Below are 26126 nucleotides of genomic sequence, written 5' to 3'. Positions count from 1 at the left end.
AAGAATATAGAAGAATTCAGTTTCATTCTCTTACAGAACATAGAAGACATTTAAAGTGTTCAACGGGTAGACTTCTGAAAAGAAAAATCCTCTTCCTCCATAAGTCTTTATTCATGATGTTTTCATGAATTGAAAAAAAAAATTCTCTGGAGCATAGTATGGTTGGTCTACATGAAGAATCACAGGAACAGAGCTGGCTCTAAATTCTGGTTGCACAAAATCTGAATCTTTCACTCATTTCAGGTTTTGTTTCATCAGCTAACTGAATATTTGCCCTCACTAAATGCGTTTATTTGTATTTCTTATTGCATGGAAAATGTCCTTGTGTTAGTCATGAATTACATATCATTTGTCATTTCTTAGTGTGCTGGAGGTTAGTTTTTAATAGCATATACCTTTAGTTACTACTTCGAAAGAGAAAAGGGTAACATTTATATTAGGTCAATGTAAATGAATGATGAGTTGTGAGCATGGATGGTAGTTTTAACAATGGAACTATTTTCCATTTTTTAAACTTTTTTAAAAATTGTTTTTGTTTTGTCAGTCATGAGGCTTGAACTCTGGGCCTAGGCGCTGTCCCTCAGCTCTTCAGCTCTAGCATAGCGCTCTGCCACTTGAGCCACAGCACCATTTCTGGTTTTCTGGTGGTTAATTGGTGATAAGAGTCTCATGGACTTTCCTGCCTAGTCTGGCTTTGAACTCAGCCTCCTGTGTAGCTAGGATTATAGGCGTGAGCCACTGGCAGGAATATTAATTTTTGTTGGATATCTATTTGTATATGCTTTTTCTATAACTCAAGCCACTGTGGATCTTTGCTTTAGAAGCAGTGCAAAAGGCTGCTGTGGTGAAGGGAGGACAAGACACATCGCCAGGGGTTTACTCAGTTGCATCGATGAAGTGCATTGTGGGTAAAGTAGGTGATAATGTGTTTTATGCTTCATAGGGGATTTTTTTTTCTTTTGAGGATACACATTGAATATAAAGTTAATATTTAGGATTATCATTTTCGATTTGAAAATACTTAGCTTTGTCCTCCCAGAAATGTAGACAACCTTGAAGGTTTGCACTTGGGTGGAACAGATCTGATTACTTCCCCTATAGCAACCGTGTGGAATCCTTTTAGTTCATGCCAATTGCTTTCGTTTTTCTTTTCTTTTCTTTTCTTTTCCTTTTGTCAGTCCTGTGGCTTGAACTCAGTGCCTGGGCACTGTCCCGAGCTTTTTTTTTTTTGCTCAAGGCTAGCACTCTACCACTTGAGCCAGCACCACCTCTGGCTTTTTCGGTTTATGTGGTACTGAGAAATTGAATCCTGCTTCCTGCATGCTAGGCAAGCACTCTGTCACCCAGCCACATTCCTAGCCTCCTATTGCTTTCTTTAGATCTTAAAAAAATATGTAGTAGTAGAGTTTAAATCCACAACTTTTGCTCTATGTCTTGAGCCATAATACATGATCTCTCCACTGAGGAAACTGGTCCTTAAAAAACGAATGATAGATGTCAGCAGATTGTACTCCTATAGTGTGATACTAGATACTAAGGAGGTTGAGACCTGAAGGATGGAGGTTCAAAACCTGCCTTGGCAGAAAAGGCTTGAAACTCCTTGAATTAACAAGCAAAGTGCCAGGATGGTGGATACCATCTATGAGCCATCCAGGATTGAATGTACTGTCACTGTAGTATACTGTATACATATATGTAAATTAAACAGTGAGACTTACTGAAATTGTTTTAAGAAGAAGGAGGGTAGAAGAGAAGGACTTACATAACTGTTGCAAAATTATATATTTTTTTCCTGTGATAGAAAAGAAGAAAATTATTAGAATATAAGAAAACAATGTGGTGGGACATTTTTTTGGTAGGACATTTTTATTTTGTGGATGTGTATCTCATGTACCCTACTGATAATGACCCCCTTTATTATTATGACCATAATACTATCATTTATACTTAAAGCATCTTAACAGTACTTAATGTGTGCTTGTAATATTTAATAATAAATATTTCAAAATGTAAACTGAAGACTACATTTGAAAAATACTTAAATAGTGTGACATGGATCAAGATGTATTATACTCATGCCCTGACTTATGGAATTGAAACCTCTAGGTACAACTACTTAATAATAATGGCAGTAATAGTAGTAATAATAATAAATAAAATTTGAAACTAGAATCTAAGAGCACAAAAATAGAAATATTATCTTTGTAGAAAGATATTCTGGAACACCAACAGGTACAAGTTTCCACATATTTGGGAGACAATACCATTTTGTCTCTAATGTAGTCAAGAATCATGCAACAAGAATATCTGGGAAGCAAAAAAAATCAATGTATGGGAGATTAGAGAATTAAATAAGCTCCAACACGTTTTCATTAAAAGTAAATTTGCTTTTCTAATTTTAATGTAATAATTAATACAAAATACTTTGAACTGAAAAAAGTTAGAAAACATGTCTTAAAAAATGGCTCTGAGAAAATAGAAGTAGCTATTTTGGCTGACACTGAGGATGAACAGCAATAAAATGTAAAGAACAGATATGAAGCTGGGCAAAGGTGGCTCATACCTATAAATGCTAGGTACTCTGGAGCCTGAGACCCAGAGGATTACAGATCAAAGCCAGCCCCAACAGAAAGATCTGGGAGGCTCTATCTCTAATTAACTAGCAGGATGCTAGATTGGAGGTGTAGAATGCCAGCTATGAACAAATAAGCTGAATGAGAATATGTGACCATGAACTCAAACTCCAGCACACACACACACACACACACACACACACACACACACACACACACACACACACACACACACACACACACACACACAAAAGAGAAGAATAGACACAAGAACTCAAAACCCCAAATGTTGAAGATGCCAGTAATCTTACATTTCCCTCAAAGTCTGGAAGCACCACAATATCCTTTCTATATTAATGGACATCTGTAGTGATGCAGCAAAGTTCATGTTACATTTGAGGACTTTTGTAAAATTAGAATATTAAAAAGCATATATTTCATCAACATGATACAATAAGAACTATTTAGGAAATTTGCTTTTTGATAAATAATTACCATAACTGGTTAAGGAGTTAACACTAACTAGAATATCTGAAGAAACCTTTTTTTAATACAACAGGTTTATAGTGTTGATTCTTGGTAACAAATACACACTAAGTAGCAACTGCACTTTAAAGTATTTCTTCCAAGATTTATCAAAGAATAAGTGGGTAATTCAGTCAATGGCATGAAGCAATGCCTTCTTTCAAGATCACATCACATGAAAAATGTGTATTATGCCAACATAATCCACCCCAATGTTGGCTGGCTTCTCATAATGAAATGCAAGGCCCAGCTTCACTATTCTTTGTGTAAAGTTCTTGACAGTGAGTCAGGATTACCATCTTTGTGCCTGACAATCTTTGTTATTATTCTTTTTATTACCTCTATATAATTTTAAATTTTACTTTAACCAAGTATGATTTAGGGTAGGTATTTAAAATATGTTTCATACCTATACAATTCACTGGTTTGGGTGTACCATAATCTATAAATTATGTTTATGATCATTATTTTAAAAAACAAGTGACAAACATGCTCTTAAATTTGCTCATTAAAGTTAGAACCATTCAACATATAGGACATATTATTGAAAACATTCACTCTAGCATGAATCTTCTTTCCTCTTTTACAAGGATCAGCTTGGATTTTTGTCCTAAGAGTGCTGCCACATGGTTGTCTTTGCAGTTTTGTAGTTGGTATGTTTGGTCTGATATTGAATTGTCTTTTTAGCCACTGGCTGGATGTTTTACAGTAGTAATTGTCAAGCGCATCATGCTATGTGACCAACCTATTTGGCTTGTGAGAATATTTACATTCTTTCCCTCCCTCCTTCCTTTTCCTTCTCTTAATCCACCTCACTTCCATTATGTATTTTTTTTTACTTTGCAAGAAGAACTATTTGGTGTTACAGAATCTTAATTTTCTTTGTCTTTAAAGAAGTCAACCAGATTAGAGATCTCTAAGGTTTTCTCCAATTCTAAGTTCTACTAAATGCCCAATGTGAAATGAGCAATGCGTTTTCTATGGATGGACTGAATGTCAATAACCTATTTTCAGTATGCCTAATATTAATTATTGGTATTGATACTCATATTTGGTGATCTGTGGTAAATAAGTTAATACACATTATTATGAAGCATATAACTATTAAATGGAAAATATTTGTGTTTGGTTTTTAGTTTTAGTCATTCCTGAGAAGTTATGAGTTTTTCCCAGTTAAGAGTTTTTAAGTCCTTTGGAATATGAATAGGAAGAGAAAATCAACTTAATATTATCATAGATTAAAAATAATTAGTAAGCCAGATTTTTACTTTAAATTTCAAAGCCATAGTCAGTGTTCAACTCATATTTATTTAAAAATGAGCAAAAATGCCAATGAGAAATGCTTTAAATCTTTCCTTGTTATGATTTAATATTATAATAATCAGGAATTATATAAAGCTTTTTCTTAAGGTAGGTATAATTATTAAGTGCTGAAATGTTAATGGACTCTACTTGATTAACTGCTTTTATTCCTACAAGAGCAATAATTTTTTTTATCCCTGGTTTACTTGATCACTGAAGCTTGTAAAATATTCAGTGAACTTATTGTTCTGCTTTGAAACTATAGAAAACATCCAAATGCGTATTTTCCTTAATATTCAGTTGCTTTGTGCAGTGACCCAGGATTTTATTATCAGAATAAATAGGAAAATATTTCTTTGCTATATATGTGCATATATTTATATTTATCATCTACAAATATTTATTTACTTTAGGCCAATAGCTAAATACTATGCCTATGCTTTGGATGTGTGTGCTATAATTCTACTCTAGCTATCCTCCTTTCCTTTTTTTTTTTTTTTTTTGTCGGTCGTGGGGCCTGGGCACTGTCCCTCAGCTCTTCAGCTCAAGGCTAGTGCTCTTCCACTTGAGCTATAGTGCCACTACCGGCTTTTTCTGCTTATGTGGTGCTGAAGAATGGAACCCAGGGCCTCATGCATTCAAGGCAAGGACTCTCCCACCGAGCCACATTCCCAGCCCCTAATATCCTTTTAAACATAAAGAAACTAAGACTCTGAGATGAAGTGATATTTTTTATGGGAGCTTAAGGCAGAGTCTATTCTTTAGAAATGTCTCTACTTCTTTCTCCTTCACCCAGAGAGTAATCAATCAATCAATCAATCAATCTATCTATCTATCTATCTATCTATCCTATCTATCTATCTATCTATCTATCTATCTATCTATCTATCTATCTATCTATCTATCTATCTATCTATCTATCTATCTATCTGTCTGTCTGTCTGTCTGTCTGTCTGTCTGTCTGTCTGTCTGTCTGTCTGTCTATCTACCTACCTACTTACCTACCTACCTATCTGTCTATCTAACTTGAAAATCCACAATCTTAAGATGTACATTTTGATTATTTTCTTCATCTTGTGAAAAATTCAACAATTAATGACACTTTATATAAGATCTGTCTCAAAATTACTTTGTAAAGTACTAGGTCTTGGAAAGCCTCATTACAACCTTAAGAAATGTTTTTTCTATTATCATTCCTATGGTGAGATAGTTTAGATTGAGTCACCAATCATTATGTAAATTTCTCAAAATATTAAGTAGATTTCATAAAATAAAGTTCCTTTCTACATATACCTAATACATGGAAGGCCTAAAATTCTACTCTCAATCTGACCGTTGAAAAATCCATGACAATAGCCACTGTGTTCCAAATATAGGATGCTGAGGTTACAGTCAGATATTTATTGTAGTAAAATGCTTTGGCCAAAAATATTTACATCATAGCCATAGGAAATAGTGACTTTCCTCTACATTGAACAGTTTGGATGAAAATGAAACTTACAAGCTTGACAAATTTAGGAGAGTGCTAAGGATTGTGGATTTGCAAGTTAATTTGACAGATAGATAGATAGATAGATAGATAGATGATAGATAGATAGATAAGTGGATGAGTCAATTGATAGATAAAACCTTGCTTCTAAATTAACCAGTCAGGATAAAGAAGCCAAAATAGTTGATGCTATAATGGCAGCTTTAGATTATTAAATAACTTTCACAGATTCCCTTCTGGCACAGATCTATTTACTTGCTGAACCATGATGATGTACCCTTCATCTTGTAAGAGCTGTCAAGAGTGTAAGCCTTGTTTCAGTATGGTTTTTTTTGTGAAAATACCATACAGAGGAGTTACAATTACATGGACAAGATAATGAGTACGTTTCTTACCAAGCATTGTAGCCTCCTTCTTTGTTTCCCCTTCCCATCCCTTCCCCTCTCACCGTCCCCCCAAAGTTGTAAAGTTCATTTTTCGACATAACGACTTGTACATCTCATTGTTGCAATGGGTCTACCTGTATCTCTATTTAATCGATTTGATTTTTCTCTTCCCTTCCACAAATTATACCAACATCAAATACAGTGAAAGCAGGGGGTTACATCATGCGGGATGGACATACAAAGCAGCAAAGAAATCATCTTATAAATATGTTAGAAACAATCACATGAAAGAAAAAACATTTGAATACTTATCTTGGGACTCATTTCCCTAACATCAACTTATCTGACCTTTTCTGCTAGTCTCAGACATATACTAGTTATTGAAAATAAGGGAAACCATGGGGCCTATGTTTCTTTGGGCCTGGCTTACTTCACTTAATATAATTTTTTCCAAGTCTTTCCATTTCCTAACAAATGGGGCAAGGCCATTCTTTCTGATGGAGACATAGAATTCCATTGTGTATATATACCACATTTTCTTGATCCATTCATCTACTGAAGGGTATCTGCATTGGTTCCATATCTTAGCTATGGTAAATAATGCTGCAATAAACATAGTTGTGCTGGTAGCTTTTGTACGGTCTTGTTTGTGTTCATTGGGTAAATGCCCAAAAGTGGGATTGCTGGGTCATAGGGGAGCTCTATGTGGAGTCTTTTGAGGAACCTCCATTCAGTATGGTTTTTTAAGCAGTTTTTTTATTGTGATTAAGTGATTACACAGATTTCACAAATTTCACAGTATTATGGGATAGTGATACTTAATTAAAGTCACAAACATATTCTAACCTTCATGGGGCAAATTGTCTTTATCATGGTCTGTAAGGTTTATGAGTTCCATGAGCTTTGACAATACAGTTATTTTTTCCACATCAGGTGATATGTACATTTCTTTCCTTTTGCTTAGTGTCAGCAAATTTCAATATGGTTTTGAAGGACTGTCAGCAGCTGGTTTGCTCCCAGATAGGTGAAACCTTAGTCAGTTTTATGAGGCACCTAGCTTCTGATAAAGGGTAAAGAGTGAGGGATAGGAAGTTTTTAAACAAGTACAGGTTAAGGGAGTACCAAAGCATAATCTGCACTACACAAGCTACATTTAACAGTCTCCATTCTTCATAAAATTGCAATATGGCATTGTAACAAAACTTTTGAGAAAAATCATATATCTGGAAGAGGCCCCTAGACCTTCTGTTTTCCTGGGATCTTACATAATGGTCTTAAAGTTTGGAAGAATGGTGGGAATGTAATACTATTTCTTTTTACATTTGAGTTTATGTTTTTAGCAGATGAGATTCTAAAACATATGTCTATGGAAACAAATTCTGTACCAATGGAAGGCTGTTTTATTTTTGTTTTTCTTAGGTTGCTACATACACAGTAAGCTGAGAAAGAAGGTAGGTTATTAGTGAGATCATCTCACAGCTAGAGGAGAGCCACATTTTAAGAACATGCTGGCTTTTTATCCAGGAAAGAAGTCTACTATTTGCTTTTTGATCCCTTGAATGTACATGAGTGCTTTGACTACATTATTTCTTCCCAAACCTCAGTGTTTCTTCTAGAGGACGCAGCACTTCTAGGTGAAACTTGCTGAGCAGTGAGTTTACAGTTCAGCTTTGAGCTTCACTTAGTTTGGCACAGAGCGGATATCCCAGTTCATTACTGATTGTACTTTCATCAAGCACTGAAAGATGGTCATAGTGCTGGGAATGGAGGGATGGTAGTCTCTACCTTTTGGTGACCATATTTCACAATATTACAAGGTAACTAAGAATAAGAACTAGAAAGAATGAAAGAGACATGAGAATGATACAAGTTTCATTAAAGACATATTAAGAGTAAGTTTGATGTCAAAGGTGGTCCAACAAGTCTAGATTTTTGAAGCATTCTTTAACATAATGATTCACTAAATAAGTCATGAGTTTAAAAAAGTCTTGTTTTGCAAAAAAAATTATTGTAGACCCTGGTTACTCTAATTGTGCATAAAAGTAGGTATCATTTAATACTAAGTGGCATTTAAAGTAATAATGTCATTTTCATTTGTATAACAAGATGTCATATTTAAATTAAAAGAAATAAGCCATTTTTAACTATACATACTCTTACCTGAAAATTTAAATGAGGAAGCATCTATAAATAGTGACCCAGTTTGTCCTGTTAGCTTTTGACGTAAAATAGTTTCAATCTTGTCCCAAAATTTTGCTGCATTATTTTTACAACAGGACTTAAACTTCAGCACAACATGAATCACTGATTTCCCTTTGGCTCGACTGCAAAATAGAAACAAATAAAATTTTTATAACTGAGCCTGTATCATTCTTACTTGGAGAGATAGGACATTTCTAAACTAGCGGAGGGTAAGACAGTAAAGTAGTATACTAATTTATTGTTAATTATCACAGAGGAGTAGAAATACTTTATAGTGGAATAACGTGAAGAAAGTATGATTTAGATTCAGGGGAATGTTTAGGTTTTAATCCACTGTTTGGCATCATATTGATATTCTCTGTACATGTTTCCTTATCATCTCTAAACTACCGATTTAATAATCTTACTTTACTTAGTTATTATAAAATCAGTATAGATTAAATGTATCTTGTAGATGTGAATATAAAAATATTTTGAAAATCATAATGTGCTTAACAAAAATTGTTTATGACTCCAGTATGGACTCTGTGAGGCAGACTAATAGAAGACAGCAAAAATGAAAGAAAAATGTAAAATGAGGGAATTCATTATTTCATTTTTTCTCTAAAATTGATGCACAAGTTAAAATAGTGAGCCAGATGTTTCTCACTTGCTGAAAATCAGGACAAGAGCAGCAATGTCAGATTAGACTTACTTTCATTGTCATTCTGTTTTAAAGATGCAAATGTATGAGCCATAAGTTTTACAAGGAAGTAACTTGATATAATATCTATTCTGTTCTACTCTCTTTCTTTCTTTCTCTCTGTCTCTCTGTCTCTCTCTCCCCTCTCTCTTGGTCATGCAAAGGGCCTGAACTCTGGGCCTGAGCACTGTCCCTCAGCTCTTCAGCTCCAAGCTAGCATTCTACCACTTGAGCCACAACACCACTTCCAGCTTTTTCTGCTTATGTGGTGCTGAAGAATCGAACCCAGGGCCTTATGCATGCAGGGCAAGCCCTCTACCTTTGAGCCACCTTCCCCACTCCTGTACTACTCTATTTCTTTCAAAAAAATGTTTATTCACACGATACAAGGAGAATTCTTTCATATACATGCATATAAAGTTCTTTCATTTACGCATATAATATACTTCAACCATACTCACTATCATTCATTCTCTCTAATAGCCCCTCATTTCCTCCAATATATCCTGTTTTAGTTTCTGGGGATTCATTTGATTTCATCATATATTAATTGTACACAGAGGCTTCTCTGTGGCAATTCTCTTGTCCATATCCCTCACTTCCTCCTTCTAGGGATGTCTCCACATTTGTACCTCTGAAAGTCAACAACCCAGAACTCTGTGTAACCTAAGAAAATACTGAAAACAACCACTTCCAAACCTTCAAAGTGCTCATGAACAGAAACAGAGGCCATAGCTAAGATCTAAAATGTTCTCGTGATTGCAATTCTTTATTATTTCTATTATTTTCTAGGATAACTTAAAAAATATTAATTTCTATGTCACCTGTTAAAATGTGTATATATTAGATGCCCTCCTTTGGGGGCTATAAATGTATACTATGCTTTTATTTCCCTTGAATAGTAATTAGTAGTTTTAGTAATTATATGACTGTTTATTCAGTATTCTTATCCTTTTATGTTTTCCCCAGGTATGACCTATGTTTTCTAGTATGACCTATAGAAACAATCCTTTGTTTCTTATGGAACTGATGAGGACATATTTTTATTACTCTGTTGCAAATATTTTGTCAAATCAGAAATGTCACTCTGAACTTGTCTCCTGGGTCAAACACAACTTGAAACCAAACTAAATATAGCCATATGAATTCTTATTCTGATATCAGTAGGATTGTAGGATCCTTTATCACTGAAAATGTATACTAAAAGCTATTTTACTTTTACCTTTTCTTGACTCACAAAATAATCAGTAGTTTTATATGACAAATAGGTATAATTCTTTGCTATAGGCAGTTTACTTTCCATTCCTGAACTTCTGATTCATTTGTTCATTTAACAAATGAATATTAATTTATGCAATATGTTTGAGTTCTACATGCCAAGCTATTTCACTATTTAAGAACTTATTTTACTTTGTTTGTTTGTTTGTTTGTTTGTCTTGCTGGTCCTAAGGTTTGACCTCAGGGCCTGGGCACTGTTTGTGAGTTTTTGTATTCAAGGCTAGTTGCTACCACGTTGAGCCACAGCACTATTTCTAGCTTTTTGGTAGTTAATTGGAAATAAGAATCTCATGGACTTTGCTGCCTAGGCTGGCTTTGATCTGTGACCCTCAGATCTCAGTCTTCTGAGTAGTTAAGATTACATACATGAGCCATTGACACCCAATCCCTGAGTGCTCGAGTGCACATACACACACACACACACACACACACACACACACAAACACACACACACACATTCTAGGAGTAAAGACAGCTTCAGGGAACATCTTTTTGAAGTAGGACAATACTGACAAGGGAGTCATGCTGAGATCTAGAGAAGGAGCACTTCGAAATGGAGCACTTGGAAAAGGAGCAAGTGTAATGGCCTGTTATAGTTCCTCTGGCAGTGCTACTTTTTAAGTCATCTTTTTGGTTGCAGGCCCTCAGCTTTCTACTTCAAAAAGTGTGCAACCATTTCTTTATCCCTTTGCAGTGTGTGTTGATGTTCTAAAAACAGTTTGCTCTTCCAATCTAGGAAATGTCTTTGTCAGGGTCTTGAAATCCATCTCTTTGAAAAGAAGCCACCAAGGAGATGGCTTTCTTACCATGGAGATGACCTTTCTACCTACATATTTTTCAAATGTGTGTACAAGCCCAAAATACCACTGTGAAATAGATTTTGCTTATTGATTACTAATTTGTCAGTACTGAACCATTCTGTCCAAAACTCCCTTGCTGTTTTAGAAGGTTTATTTACTTTTGTTTTTTATTTTCCTTAAGCAACAGTACAAAGAGATTTCAATTCATCATGTCAATTTATGAGTTCAATGCACCTCAATCAATGTCACCCCTTTCATCGCCCCTTCCTCTCCATCTGTCCAAACTCTACCCACTTCCATCAAGTTATCTGGTTCAATTTTCCTATATGAACATTGAATATTATTATTCTAGGCAGATATTTAACTCTCCATTTATCTGTCCCTCAAAGTTTTATGTTTAAATGATACTCTAGTTTCAGATTCACTTTTTGACTTTGTGTCTTCAAATAAAGTCCAAATTCCTTTAGCTATCTCATGAGCACAGTCATCTGCAATTCTTGGTTGTGGTTTCATAATTTTTTTTAACAGAACCTAAATATTTTCTTCACACTGGGAGTTTTCTTCATGCTGGGAGTTTTATTACTCGTAATTAATTCTTTTTTTTTTTTTTTTTTGTCGGTCGTGGGGCTTGAACTCTGGGCCTGGGTGCTGTCCTTCAGCTCTTCAGCTCAAGGCGAGCGCTCTACCACTTGAGCTACAGCGCCACTTCCGGTTTTCTGGTGGTTTATTGGAGATAGGTGTCTCACGGTCTCTCCTGCCCAGGCTGGCTTTGAACCGCGATCCTCAGATCTCAGCCTCCTGAGTAGCTAGGATTACAGGCGTGAGCCACCAGCGCCCGGCTCGTAATTAATTCTTAATTCTTCTTCTTTTTTTTTTTTTTTTTTGTCGGTGGTAGAGCTTGAACTCTGGCCTGGAGCGCTGTCCCTCAGCTCTTCAGCTCACTGCTTGTGCTCTACCACTTGAGCTACAGCGCCACTTCCACATTCTTAATTCTTGAATTGTAAGCAAGTAAAAGCATTCTATTGAGTGTGAGATCTAGAGGTAAAGGGCCAATCTATGTCTCAGAACATACCTGACTTGAACAACATGCGATTTGACATAGTATCTTCTCAGGCTAGATTCATGAAATGTCTCATTTATCTGTTAAAAACAAGGAAGGGGAAAAGAAGAATATAAATTTACAAAGCTCTTAAAAGTCAGAGATGAATAAAGATTCTAAAATGTGTATCACGGAAAAAGAAGGGATATTAACAGATTTTCTTTCTAAGTTCTCATTTTGAAACTTCAAATATATATATATAAAAGCAAATAAGAGAATAAAAATAAATAATAATTGTTCACTAATATAATAATAATAAAATAATTATTCACTAATTTCATAAAACATGGTCAGCTATTTCTAGATTGTGGGGAACAACATGATAAGGTAGAATATTTCATTTATATAAATTTGGCAGTATGTTTAAATGCAAGGCTTATATTTTCTAGGCATAGTAATAATACATTCATAATAATCCTACCCTTTTAGTGTGTGTGTATGTGTTCACACACGCATCAGTTATGTGCATGTGCTGCTGCAGACCTTATAATTCCTGAACAGCAATCTATTTTTTTCTTCTGCTTTTTTAAGAGATGGTAATCTTTTAAAGAGTTATGTAATAATCTCCTTCCCTCACTCTTGTTAATTTCCTTTTCTCTAGTTGAATGGATGATTTCTTACAACAGTATCTTAATGTATCACTAGACTATAAATTTCACTTTCCACATTTTTTACTTGGGCAAGGTGACTTGTTGGAATTGGCAAAGGTTTAATTTATATTTTCCTTTCTGCTCTAAAACAATTGGAATTGCATTTTATACATATCTCATGAAATGAAACTATGGACAAGATGGAGTCAGACTTTTTTTTGTAGATTCAATGAAGGAAAGAAGCATACATATGCAGATACAAATAATAAGCATAATAGTTTGAGATAGTGTTGAGTAATATGAAGAATGTAAAATTACGAGATGGAGTGGCTCAGGGTAATATTTAATCAAATAAGACCTCTTTGAAGAACTGACTGTGAGTGAGACCTGATGGGTGAGAAATCAGCCATTAAGAGTAGAAATGTACAGCTTTCTACGTAGAGGATCAGCAGGTCCTAGCTAACAATAAGACTGGTTATTTGGGGCCTACAATCAGGGTAACTGTGTCTCATGTAAGTAAGGGAGAAAGCATAGGAATTGAACTTGCCCAGGAAGGTAGAGGTGAGTTTCCAGAGGGCCTCGTTGGTTGTGTGAGGAGTTTGGATGTTATTTTTAAGTGCAGTAAATGCAGACACCTTGAAATGATCATAACTAAACGGAATATTTCTTTGGTTCACTAATTATAATATATCTGCTTCTCTGGGAATAAATGTAATTGAGATGAATGAGAATCAAAAAAGAGAGAGATTATACAGAACTCATTTCCTATAGGTCAGCTAAGAACCCAGAGAACAATCTTAGAGCCTCTTGCAAAAAAGGCAGCATAGGTCACGGAAGAACTCAGCTCACTCATGTTGGTGGACACCCTGAAATAAAATCAGCATTGGAGTTTTGAATGACACACACTTATCATATATCTCAAAAAATGTAATAATATCTATTGCTGATAATTATGAAGAAGGGGTACTTTACATTAATGGCATAAATGTAAGTTATTTCAAACTTGTATAAAACAAAAGTGGGGATGACAGATGCATCTACTGCTCCTGACAGAGTGTGATTCTGTTGACTGAGTTATGTGAGTTATAGTGCTATTGCTGATAATGGAAGAATCTGTTCAAGGCATCATCAAGACTCTGCTGCATTTTTAACCTGGTAAACTTTAACTTGAAACATAGTGTTCAGCAATATGATTTACAATCTTTACTCAAGTCTTAGGGTCTGTAACATGATCTTTATTTTAGCCTCTGTTCTCTCTCAGACCAGCTATTCTTCAAAAGCCTTCATGTGTCAGGAACAGAAACAAGATGGTCTTACTCATGTATCTTGGTGGCGTATGTATATTCATTATGTGACATATTAATTTATTTGAAATACTAAGTATTTCATGTACCACATTTCTTGGGTGTTCTTCAAATGCGTCCCTTTATGCCTTCTTTTTCCTGTACATGTTTTCTAATTGACTAACTACCTTTATCTAGACCTAAGGTAATGATTAGAAATGGTTTCCAACAGTTGTAGCACCTAAAGAAGCCTAGTATTTAAAGGACAATGTACAGAGAAAAATTTAACTTACCAAAGCTACTATCTTTCTATTTAAGCCCATATATTCTTGTGAATATGGCTTTGCAAATTTTTCATCATAGTTGATGTTGTTCACCTTAAAGCTGATGTGATAGTAGAAAGGCACCTTTCCTGAGAAAGCAAGAAGAAATATTTGGCACATGGCACATTCTGATTTTTCCAAGGAAATCATTGGATCAGCATATGCTTGTGAAATGTCACATTACTTGACATTTAAATGGTTGAAAATTCCTGGACAAAGGAATGCTAAAGTATAACCTTACTCAAAATTAATTCCATAATTTCGATGTAATGCTTTAATTTTTCAAGTTTGGGTAATTTGGAGACCAATGTGTTATGAGGAAAAGTATTCACATTAAAATGCAGTAGTAATCTTCCTATCACTGGCATATTAGTATCATTATTATCATTGTTATTATTTTTTTTTGTCGGTCGTGGGGCTTGAACTCTGGGCCTGGGAGCCGTCCCTGAGCTCTTCAGCTCAATGCAAGTTTTCTACCACTTAAGCCATAGCACCACTTCCTCATTATTATTATTGTAATTATGATTGGTTCATTATTTAGTATAGTCTTCCATGTGCTTTCAAAATTAAAGAAATGAAAAGTAAAATAAGACAATCTGTTTGGATTAAATCAACAAAGATGAAAAAAATTAAAAAAAATTAAAATCCAGAAGCTCTTACATTTGGCCAGTGTTAATGCTAATTAGAACATATTTTTGGAAGAAAATTTGGTGATGATATAAAAAGTCTGAACTATATTCTCATCTTTTCATTTAATGATTTCCTCTTTTAAAATTTATTCCCAGTATAATGTGTCCAGACAAATCTATGTTTAAAAATGAAGTCTGTAAAGAATTGTTAAGAATTTAGAAACTGGAGCTGGCAAGGTGGCCCAGTAGTTGAGTGCTTGCCTTGCATGCATGAGGCCCTGGGTTTGATTCCTCAACCACATAAGCAGAAAAAGCTGGAAGTGGTGCTGTGGCTCAAGTGGTAGAACTCTAGCCTTGAGTTGAAGAGCTCAGGGATAGCACTCAAGCCCAGATTTCAGGCCCCACGACCAACCAAGAAAAAAAAAAAAGAAATTAGAAACTATATGATGGATTGAACTGGAAAATCAACAAAATAGCTTACTTATTTTTCTTTTTTTTGGGGGGGGGGTGGTTCCGGTCGTGGGGCCTGAACTCTGGGCCTGGGCGTTGTCCCTCAGCTCTTCAGCTCAAGGCTAGCGCTCTAGCACTTGAACTACAGCGCCACTTCCGGCTTTTTTCTTTTTGCTTATGTGGTGCTGAGGAATCGAACCCAGGGCCTCAGCATGCAAGGCAAGTGCTCTACCACTGAGCCACCTTCCTAGCCCCCAAAATAGCTTACTTATTGGTAACAGCTGACATCATGATCTATCTAATGGTCATGTTAGCAATCAGCCTGTATCTATAGGAGTATATATGTAACTCAATAAGAATCATTTGCAAACCTTTAGTTCTCATTACTTTACCCTTCACATACTTTTTATTTCTGTATATGTCAATGTTCTTTTCCCCTTATAAATCAAAATAGATATTGATATGATTAGATTGATTCTAAATAAATGTTAACTGCTTTTAATGGATTTATAATTATTTTAAATATATTTATTTATTATATTTTTTTCAGAAAACAACGCCATGTTTAAAGCAACAGTTCCTAATTTATGAGGTATGAATTGAATAGAATGGGGGCATGGTGGTAGTAGAAGACAAATCCAAGAGAAATACACACACACACACACACACACACACACACACACACACACACACACATCACCTAAACTTTCTTATGGCCTTTTAAATAATGATTCTTGTACATGGATGTGGTTTTTGTTTGTAAGCATAGATAGATGCAATGAAATACAAAGTTAATTTAAAAATACATCTACATTTACAATATTTATTAGTTCTTATGTGTTTTCTTCCTTAACAAGTAATTATCCCCTCACAGAATGTTTCATGGAGAAAGACAAATGCTATATGTTTTCACTTATATGTGGAAACTAAAACTGACTGAAATGAAGTAGTGAATAGACTGGAGATTACTTCAGGATAGAAAACATAAGAAGAAAGGGAAAATAGAGTCAGAACTACCTGAATAGAGTTAGGAAAAGTAAGTTATAGTTGCCATAGCAAATTTAATTGACTATAGTGTACAACTATGTATTTTACAATAAACCAGAAGAGAGAATTTGAAACTTTTCAGTACAAAGAAATGATGACTACATAAGGACATGTATATAGTAGCTATGGCGATTTAATTATTATATAATATGGAAATGTATCAAATTATTTCACTATATTCCATAAATATATACAAGTGAAATAATTCTGTATTATAGAAAGGTTAAGAAAGAATTAATTAACAATAAAAACAAAACACAGATGTTGGCATTCATAACTATTTTTAAGAAAAATTAAACTGAGAAGATCCATAATTTTTCTAATTTATGTACAATGTATATGAAAGGAATGAATTAAAATTGACTTATTTTTCTTTTATGACTCCAATATTTGGGAATTACCCACATTTAAAGTGGAATAATGTGGGGAAAAGTATAGTATACAGGAAAAGAATACAGAATTTTGAGTAAGAAATCTAACTTTTGGAATAAGAAATCAAACTATAAGCTTTTATATTTGTTATCTCATTGGTGATCTTAGAGAGTTATTAAGTTCAGGAAAGGTAGGGACTGTGTCTACATTTTTTTTTTTTGTCAGTTGTGGGGCTTGAACTCTGAGCCTGGGTGCTGCCCCTCAGCTCTTCAGCTCAAGCCTAGGACTCTACCACTTGAGCCACAGAACCACTTCTGGCTTTCTTTTTTGTTTATATGGTGCTGAGGAATCGAACCCAGGGCCTCATGCATGCGAGTCAAGCACTCTACTGCTGAGCCACCTTCCTAACACATGTCTACTTTATTCATAAAAAAATTAAAAATTATACTAAATTTTAGTTTTAGAATGCCCGAAGCTGATGATTGCTCAAGGACATAGTATGAACACAAAGTATTATATTTCTTGGGGGGAGTGATGGAAATGTTCAATACTTTAATTATGATGATGGTATCATTGGTGTCTGCATATTTCAATATATATATATTAATCATAGATGTAAAATGCATGTCAAAATATATACATTAAATGTGTATCTTTTGTTCAATTATAGCACAGTAAAACTTTTAAAAACATGAAAAAATATGCTACAGATGAATGTTAGCAACTATGAAAAAACTCACCTGATTTCTTTCTTCAACTCTCAAAAATCCTAATTTTTAAAACATAGTATCAACAAATCCATGTTCTTAAAAAGCCAAATGTAATGAGTACTCACCATAAGCCACAAAATAGACAATGAGGCCAATCAGTAAGGCAGCAATCACTGTCATTAAGATACCCAGGATGATCTTTCCACATCTAGTGAGTTTTACTTTTGTTTTTGACTCTGCTCTTCTGAGTAAAACAAATGGGAAAGCAAGTGTTAATATGAGCTAGATACCTCAGAAAAATACAAACTTGATGAACAGTATAAAAGGGTATTATTTTATATATGGAGTTGGTGAATTACTGACCTTAGAAGATGGGGTGCTAGATTAGTGACTATAGAACTTGGCTTGCTATTTTTCTATATGAACAACAACGGGAATCCTGGTCAATATTCACTTAGAAAACATTTGTAGGGGCTAGAAAGGTGGCTCAGTGGTAGAGCGCTTGCCTTGCATGCATGAGGCCCTGGGTTTGATTCCTCAGCACCACATAAGCAAAAAGAAAAAAGCCGGAAGTGGCACTGTGGCTCAAGTGGTAGAGCGTTAGCCTTGAGATGAAGAGCTGAGGGACAGCACCCAGGCCCTGAGATCAGGCCCCACGACTGGACCCCCCCCCCCAAAAAAAAAAAAAGAAAAAGAAAAAGAAAACATTTGTAGAGGTTTTGCTATGTGTTAGGTGCTACTGTAGAAAAAATAAATATCTTTTCTTATGGAGGTTATATTTTGCTGATGTAGACAACAAACAAAAAACATAAGAAACAAATAAAACATATAACAAATCACAAGTTGTTAAATGTCACAGGAAAAGTACAGTTGGGCAAAGCAGGTCAGAGATCCAAGTGTTTTGATAGGTGGAAGTAATAGCAGGATGTGCATTGAATAAGGCCATTAGCATGGAATGAAAAGGTGAAATCTGAGCATATTTCAAACAGGTGAGATGCTTGGATAATCTAGATATCATGGGTATCTAGAATATTCTGGAGGGCCAACTCAACAATGGCCTTTTGCTAATGACACACTTGGGTAAGCTAGCAGAATTGCTAAGCACCAAATGAGAGGAAAGTAGTAAGAAACTGAGGCTGCAAGTTATCAAGGCTTGAAATTTGTCCAGCCCTGTGAGTCATGATAATAACTTTAGTTTTTCTCCAAGTAATATAGCACATTGAAGATTATGATCATCTAACCTAATGTCTTAATGAAATACCTCTGGATGCTGGGAAGTTTAAACTTAAGAAGGTAGAAATTGAAACCAAGTAGAAAGTTAATAAAAGCTCACAGTATTAAAAAAAGAAAATGATGTTGGCTTGAACTAGGTTTGTAAAGGTAGAGGAGATTAAAGAGGTTGAAGTTTAGATATATTTTGAATATAAAGTTGACTGGGTTATTCTGATGGACGAGTGTACAACGTCAGCGGGAAGAAGAGATCGAGGAGTGGTTACTAGATTTTCAGCTGTAAAACTTAAAACTTTAAAGTTGTCTTCGGGTGAGAGGGAAAGACAATTGATTGAACAGGCGTGGAGGGATGATTGTAAAATGCAGGGTTGTTTATTTTATGTTTGAGATGTCCACCAGAACATCTCAATGGAAATGTGAGTTGAATATACAAATCTGCAGCTTAAGATATGTGTGGGTTGGTTATAAAAATTTGACATTGACTAAAAATCAAAGACTAAAAAACAATTTCATCTACGATTAGATGAAATTGCCAAGAGAGTACATATAGGTAGAAAAGGGCAAAATATGGTCGTTCAGGTACTCCCTCACTAAAAGATAAGAAGAGGCGAATCTAGTCAAGAATGTTGAGAGAAACAATCAGTGAAGTAGGAAGAATGCCAAGAGAAGTGGTGTTCTGGAAGTTAATGGAAATGTGTCAAGGTTGAGGAAGGAGATGATCTGATAGCTCAAGCAAAATAAACAAATGAGTATTGAAACCACTAGATTAGCACGATAGAGATGACTGGTGATATTGATGAAAGACTATTTAGGAATGGAAAGGGAACAACTGGTTAGAAATAGTTTAAAAGGGAATAAAACTGGAAGGACTAGAGAAAGTGACTATTGACTAATGAGCTGGCAGCAAACAAAAAAGAAATGGAACGATATATGGTAGAGAAAGTGAGATAAAATGATTTATAATTCATCATGGAAAGTTTTCAATATACATTAAAGTAGACAATATAGTTAATGGGCTATATCATTCCTTCACATAGGTTTCAGATCTACTATGTATTTACATTATTTCAACTGCTTTTCTGATTTTCAGATAGTTACAATAAAGTAATCATATCCCATCATCTTTAATAAATAACTCTTAAATAACATATGCCAAGAAAAATAAGAGATTTCCCATGCTTATTGGAATATTTAGATGAAATTAGTGTTAATTTCATAAAATCCTCTAATACCAAGTTCACATTTAAATCAATACCCTTGTCTTCAAAATACCTTTCATAAGTTTTTATTTAAACAGGCTAAGACCAAATCTCTTCATTCTACTTAGTGGTTATCTTTCTTATGTCTCTTTTAATCTAGAACAGCTTCTATGTTATTTTTTCTTCTTTGTGGTACTGACTTTTCAACATTATTAAGAACACTGTCTTAATTTTTTACTTTGAGACAATTATAGATCTGTATGCAACTGTAAAATAAGGAGGAAATTTAATCTAATGTACTCATTCTAATACAGTGAAGTAATGTTTTACTTTGATAAGAAAAGATGAACAGGCAATGTCAGTAGAAGTTAACGAAATAATTTATTGTACTCACATTATACACCCCCCCTTTTTTTGTGTGGAGCTTGAATTTAGAGCTTGGGAGCTGTCCCTGAGCTCTTTTAGCTCAAAGCTAGACAGTACTCTACCACTTTAAGCTACCGTGCCACTTCAGGTTTTCTAGTGATTCATTGGAGAATAGAGTCTCAAGGATGGTCCTGCCTGGATTGGCTTTCTTTTTTTTTCAGTTATTAACCAGTTGGTTTATTTTTTTCCTTGGAATATTTTTTTATTGTGAAAATACTGTACAGAGGGGTTACAATTACATGGGCAAGATAATGAGTATATTTCTTACCTAGCATTGTAGCCTCCTCCTTTGTTTCCCCTTCCCATCCCTTCCCATCCTCCCTCTGTCCCCCCCACCCAATCCTCCCCGCTCCCCCTACCCCCACCAAAGTTGTAAAGTTTGTTTTCGACATAACGACTTGTATATCTCATTGTTGCAATGGGTCCACCTGTATCCCTATTTAAACGATTTGTTTTTCCCCTTCCCCTCTACAAATTATACAGACATCAAATACAGTGAAAGCAGGGGTTATACTGTGGGGGAGGGACATACAAAGCAACAAAGAAATAATCTTATAAATGTGTTAGAAACAATCGCATGAAAGAAAAGAAACATTTGAATATATATCTTAGGGTTCATTTCTCTAACATCACATTATCTGACCTATTCTGCTTGACTCATACATATACTAGATATTGCAAATAAGGGAAACCATGGGACCTATGATTTTTTGGGCCTGGCTTACTTCACTTAATATAATTTTTTCCAAGTCTTTCAATTTCCTAACAAATGGGGCAATGTCATTCTTTCTGATGGAGGCACAGAATTCCATTGTGTATATATATATCACATTTTCTTTTTTTTTAGTGTGTATACATATAAATTTATTTAAAGAGACTTGAATCAGAAATATATTAATAGCATATTAATGCCAATGAAAAACTTTAACTATCCTGAATAAATTATAAAAAATCCAAATACATATTTCTATAGTAATATAATAACAACCAAGGAACATATGGAAAGATCATAACATACCTAGACATTGCATACATATAGAGATTATTGGAAATAGAAACAATAAGATAGCCCTGCACAACCATTATGTAGAAATTGGAATCCTTATACATTGGTGTTTGATATTTTCTTGATCCATTCATCTACTGAGGGGCATCTGGGTTGGTTCCATATCTTAGCTATAGAAAATAATGCTGCAATATACATAGTCGTGCTGGTAGCTCTAGTGTGGTCTTGTTTGTGATCATTTGGGTAAATGCCCAAAAGTGGGATTGCTGGGTCATAGGGGAGCTCTATGTGGAGTCTTTTGAGGAACCTCCATACTGCTTTCCAAAGTGGTTGGCTTTCACCAGCGAACCTCAGCTATCAGCCTCCTGAGTAGCTAAGATTATAGGTGTAAGCTACCAGCACCTGGTTTGCTGAACATTTTTTATGGATAAAACATACTAGGAAAGAGGAGCATCATGATGATCAAGATTGCTAGTAAATATGAAATCCAAGAACCAAAAAATTTTTTGTTTTATATGCTATATATGGTAGTTCTGTCATAACAAATTCTCACCAACTGAGTAAGTGCAATAGCCAAAAGTTATTTCTCACGGTTCGGAAGTCTAGAAGTCCGAGATTAAGATTTGGGCAGAATTTTTTTTTTTCCATCTGAGGCCAAATCCCTGTGCTCTCCCTTTTGTACACATGTAACTCTAGATTTATAGGGACAACAATTGGAGTTTGCCTTATTAAACTCACTTTAATGACCTCTTTTATTTATTTCTTTTTATTCGCTGTGGGGCTAGAACTCAGGGCCTGGGCTCTGTCCCTGAGCTCTTTTGCCAAGGCTAGTGCTGTATCACTTAGAGGCACAGTGCCACTTCTGGTTATCTGCAGATTAATTGGAGATAAGAGTTTCATAGACTTCCCTGCCAGGGCTGGCTTAGAGCCATAATCCTCAGATCTCAACCTCCTGAGTACCTAGGATTAGAGGTGTAAGCCACCAGCTCCTGGCTTTAATGAACTCTTTGAATTTATCTCCAAATTCAGTTACATTCTGAGACACTAGGATTTATGATGTCAGTCTGAGGCAGGGCATAAATCAGATCACAATATAGTTTGTTTTATTTATATATCATATTATTAATTATTAATTTTAATATATATCAACATTTCATATTTATGTAGAAGCAATATATGCTCTCATTTTATGTACTGTGTACTCTACATACTGTATTTTATGTGCTATATGGTATATATCTACAAACAAAATAGTATGCTTCTATCATATATATCTAAGTATTTTAATATATATGGAAAATCTGTACATTGAAATGATTACACTATTGTTTAGTTTGGATGATCTACATTAATACCTATAGTAATTTAATTTTGTTGTAACAGAATCAAATGTCTATCAGGATGTTTATTCCTTTAATTATTGATAATTTCCTAAATATATGAGTTTTACTAAACATACACTATTTGCTAGATTTCCAAGCCAGTTGAAATTTCCAAGTCTTAACTACTTTAGAAATTATGTTTTACTTACAAAGAAACCATGCTGACCATTTAGAAGTCAGTATATCAATACTTTTATAAATATATGATGTCCTCACACTTTTTGGTGTATTAAAAGCACCTTAAAATATAGGTAAAAGCTCAGAGAAAAAGAACTTTTTCTTGGGTGGGGAAGAATGGACCTTGATATCTTACTCAGCTAGTTCTAAACTCCTGGGCTCAGGAAATACTGCCCAGGAGTTGAAAATATCTTTTCCAATTTGATCAACTCACTTATTGAGTCTAAAACAATGTTTAAAGGTCTGGGTAAAAAAGTCAGCTGATTGGTAAGGTAAATCCTGACAAATTAGTTTCTTGCATATGAGTATGTAGTTTTAGAAAATTTCCTTCATAATTATAAATATATGTTTGCCTATACTCAATATAATTTGCATGGGATCAGCAGTAATGAAAATTGAGAAATAAATGAGAAGTCTAATGTGGTGAATATTTGAGGTATACTTTTTAATTCCTCCACTCTACCCTTCTAATAAATTGAACCATAGAAAAAATTTTGTATTATTAAATGAATATTGGAATCTTTATAATAATTCAGTCTATGTGTCTTCAGAAGCCTTTGTTTATTGTTTTCCCTTCCAATTTATCTGCAAGGTGGTAAAAATGTGCTTCTTGTCTAATAATTTGCATTATTTGATTTCAACCTTCCTTAGAACATTTTTCCTAGAGTGAGAGAAATTCCTAGTGTGAAGTTGGAACAGACTTTACAATCAATCACTGGTCTTGTTTTCCAAATGTTACAGAAGGGACAAACTAAACAATATTTTCTCTTTGGGATATTTTAAGTCTAGAAAAGATTAGAAATATAGGTAGCAATTTGTCCTTTGGTTATTTTTAATATATTTGGGGTTCCATTTGGGGTTCAATTTCTTCTTTCAGATTCAGATATTCTTATTTTAAAGGGTTTTATTGATTTGAAGAATGATTATTCTGTGTATGTCCCTAAATTAAAAAAATTCAACTTTGTCCATATTCAGATGCTTTTCTTTAGATCATTCTTTAATAGCAATATGAGAAATGCTAATTCTATTTTCCCCTTTTTTAAACCATTGGGCAGAATATTGGTTAAAAAAATCACTCAATGTTCAATAGAAATTGCACCTTGAGGTGAGTTGATATGGGGAATAGAAAAACCTATGTATGTATGACCAGATAAGATGATGTTAAGCAAAATGAACCCCAAGTAGAGACACAAGTGGTTTTTTCTTTCTTGCTATTGTTCCTAATGTATTTATAATGTACCATGTGATTTTTTTTGTTTCTTTGTATGTTCATTGTATTTGATTGTCAGTGTCCTACATCTTGTGTGTATGCTTCTCTAGCTTGTGGAGGGGAAGGGAAAAAAACAAAATGCTTAAATAGGGATACAGGTTGACCCATTGTAACAATGAGATGCACAAGACACTATGTTGAAAAACGAACTTTACAATTTAGGCAAGGAGTGGGGGGAGTGTAGTTGAGGAGGTGGGAGGGAAGGGATGGTAGGGGGAAAACAAAGGAGGAGGTAACAATGCTGGATAGGAAATGTACTCATTACCTTGCTCATGTAACTGTAACCCCTCTGTACAGAATTTTTACAATAAAAAAGTATTAAAAATAAAAAAGCCAAAAAAGAAAAACCTACTATGCTTTCACATCATATCTTAATTTTCTATATGAGTTTACTGACTCACAGTATGTGTCAGTAAACTTAAATGTTAAAAACCAATTAAATGTTAAAAAAGTAATATGGTAATGAGAGATATAAGAATTAATTAGGGATTTCTAGAAACACTAGTGAATTGTTTTCAAAATATTTTAATTCCTTGACACGAAACCAGGATTTTTCTATACATTATTTTCTATACATTTGTCTATACATTATTTGTCTATATATTATTTCTCAGATATTGTTTATGGAGCATAAGTAACTGATCAAGTTGTTATGAAGGACATAGAACAGATTTAGAAACAGAAATGAAGATTTTGCTGGAGTACTATAAATCGAAAGAATTAAAATAACAATTTGATGAAAAAATTTCAGTGTTTCCCCTACAGTTAAGAGAAATGTAATGTGAAATTACATTAAGTTAAATGCAATGTGAGTACAAAAATTTACGTTATAAAAACTTTATTGGAAAGTTTTGTCTTGTCAAATATTGTACTGCTCACTTAGAATCTAGATGATTCTATCATGATTTGCATGATATCAAGCTAAAAATTCATGTAAAATTTTATTTTAAAATATCAGTCTCAATGGATTATCAAAATTCATTTTGTGACATTGTTAGGAAAGGTGAATGTGTGTGTGAACACTGTTAATTTGACTTAAGGATTAAAATGTAAAAATTATTTTTCCATTTGTATGTGCATCTTTATTTGGCTGTCAGGCCAACTACTATGTAAACATATGACATTATTAATAAGAAACAATCTCTTCTTGTTTGCACTCCTGTTTCCAATTAAACTTTAAATCATATCATTAAAAGACATAGCAGTGAGCCTGTGATATCTCAACACTTAAAACCGAAGACCACAGCATGTTGCCAATGTATTTATGTCTCTATATTAGTATACATCATTAGAAATACACATACATCCTTGTACCTTTTTATGCTCTTAGTGAAATTAAGATAAAATACCCAAACACCTACAAGTTGGGGCAATTACATTTTTTATGCTTCCTGATCATAATCGAAAATTTTCTCGACAGAGTTAACCAGAATAGACTGTCATGATTAAAACATACCCATCTTAATCATTTTCGGTTTGGATTTGTATTGCTCCTATTGCTACAGAAAAGTCGAGAGAATGCTTTAAAAACATTCAAGTATAAATTAAGTAGCTTTAACAAATTTGACCTTTTCTTTGCCTCAGAAAATTTGCCTCAAGAACCAAGGCAAATTCTCCTGCATTACCCCCTTTCAACTTACCCATCCTGCAGAGATGCCCGTTCTTCCTGCCTCTCCCGTGGCTGTCCCTTTGCCAT

General features: G+C 34.4%; 1 protein-coding gene across 1 annotated transcript in view; it reads right to left on the bottom strand.

Annotated features, from left to right (window-relative positions):
• Positions 1 to 26126, bottom strand: part of LOC138821040 (transmembrane protease serine 11C-like) — a 43639-nt gene extending 17513 nt beyond the window's left edge. The window contains exons 1-5 of the mRNA XM_070013117.1: positions 26071 to 26126; positions 17866 to 17981; positions 14503 to 14621; positions 12310 to 12377; positions 8436 to 8599 (exon numbers count right to left, since the gene is read on the bottom strand). Coding sequence (XP_069869218.1) covers positions 8436 to 8599; positions 12310 to 12377; positions 14503 to 14621; positions 17866 to 17981; positions 26071 to 26126 — 523 coding nt within the window. The remainder of the gene's footprint in view (positions 1 to 8435; positions 8600 to 12309; positions 12378 to 14502; positions 14622 to 17865; positions 17982 to 26070) is intronic.

This window comes from Dipodomys merriami, unplaced genomic scaffold (genome assembly GCF_024711535.1).
Source record: "Dipodomys merriami isolate MVZ:Mamm:240054 unplaced genomic scaffold, mDipMer1.0.p SCAF_9, whole genome shotgun sequence".
In the NCBI taxonomy this organism is placed as follows: Eukaryota; Metazoa; Chordata; class Mammalia; order Rodentia; family Heteromyidae; genus Dipodomys; species Dipodomys merriami.
Note: the sequence above shows the minus strand (reverse complement) of the source record. Positions and strands in the feature narration are given on the sequence as shown.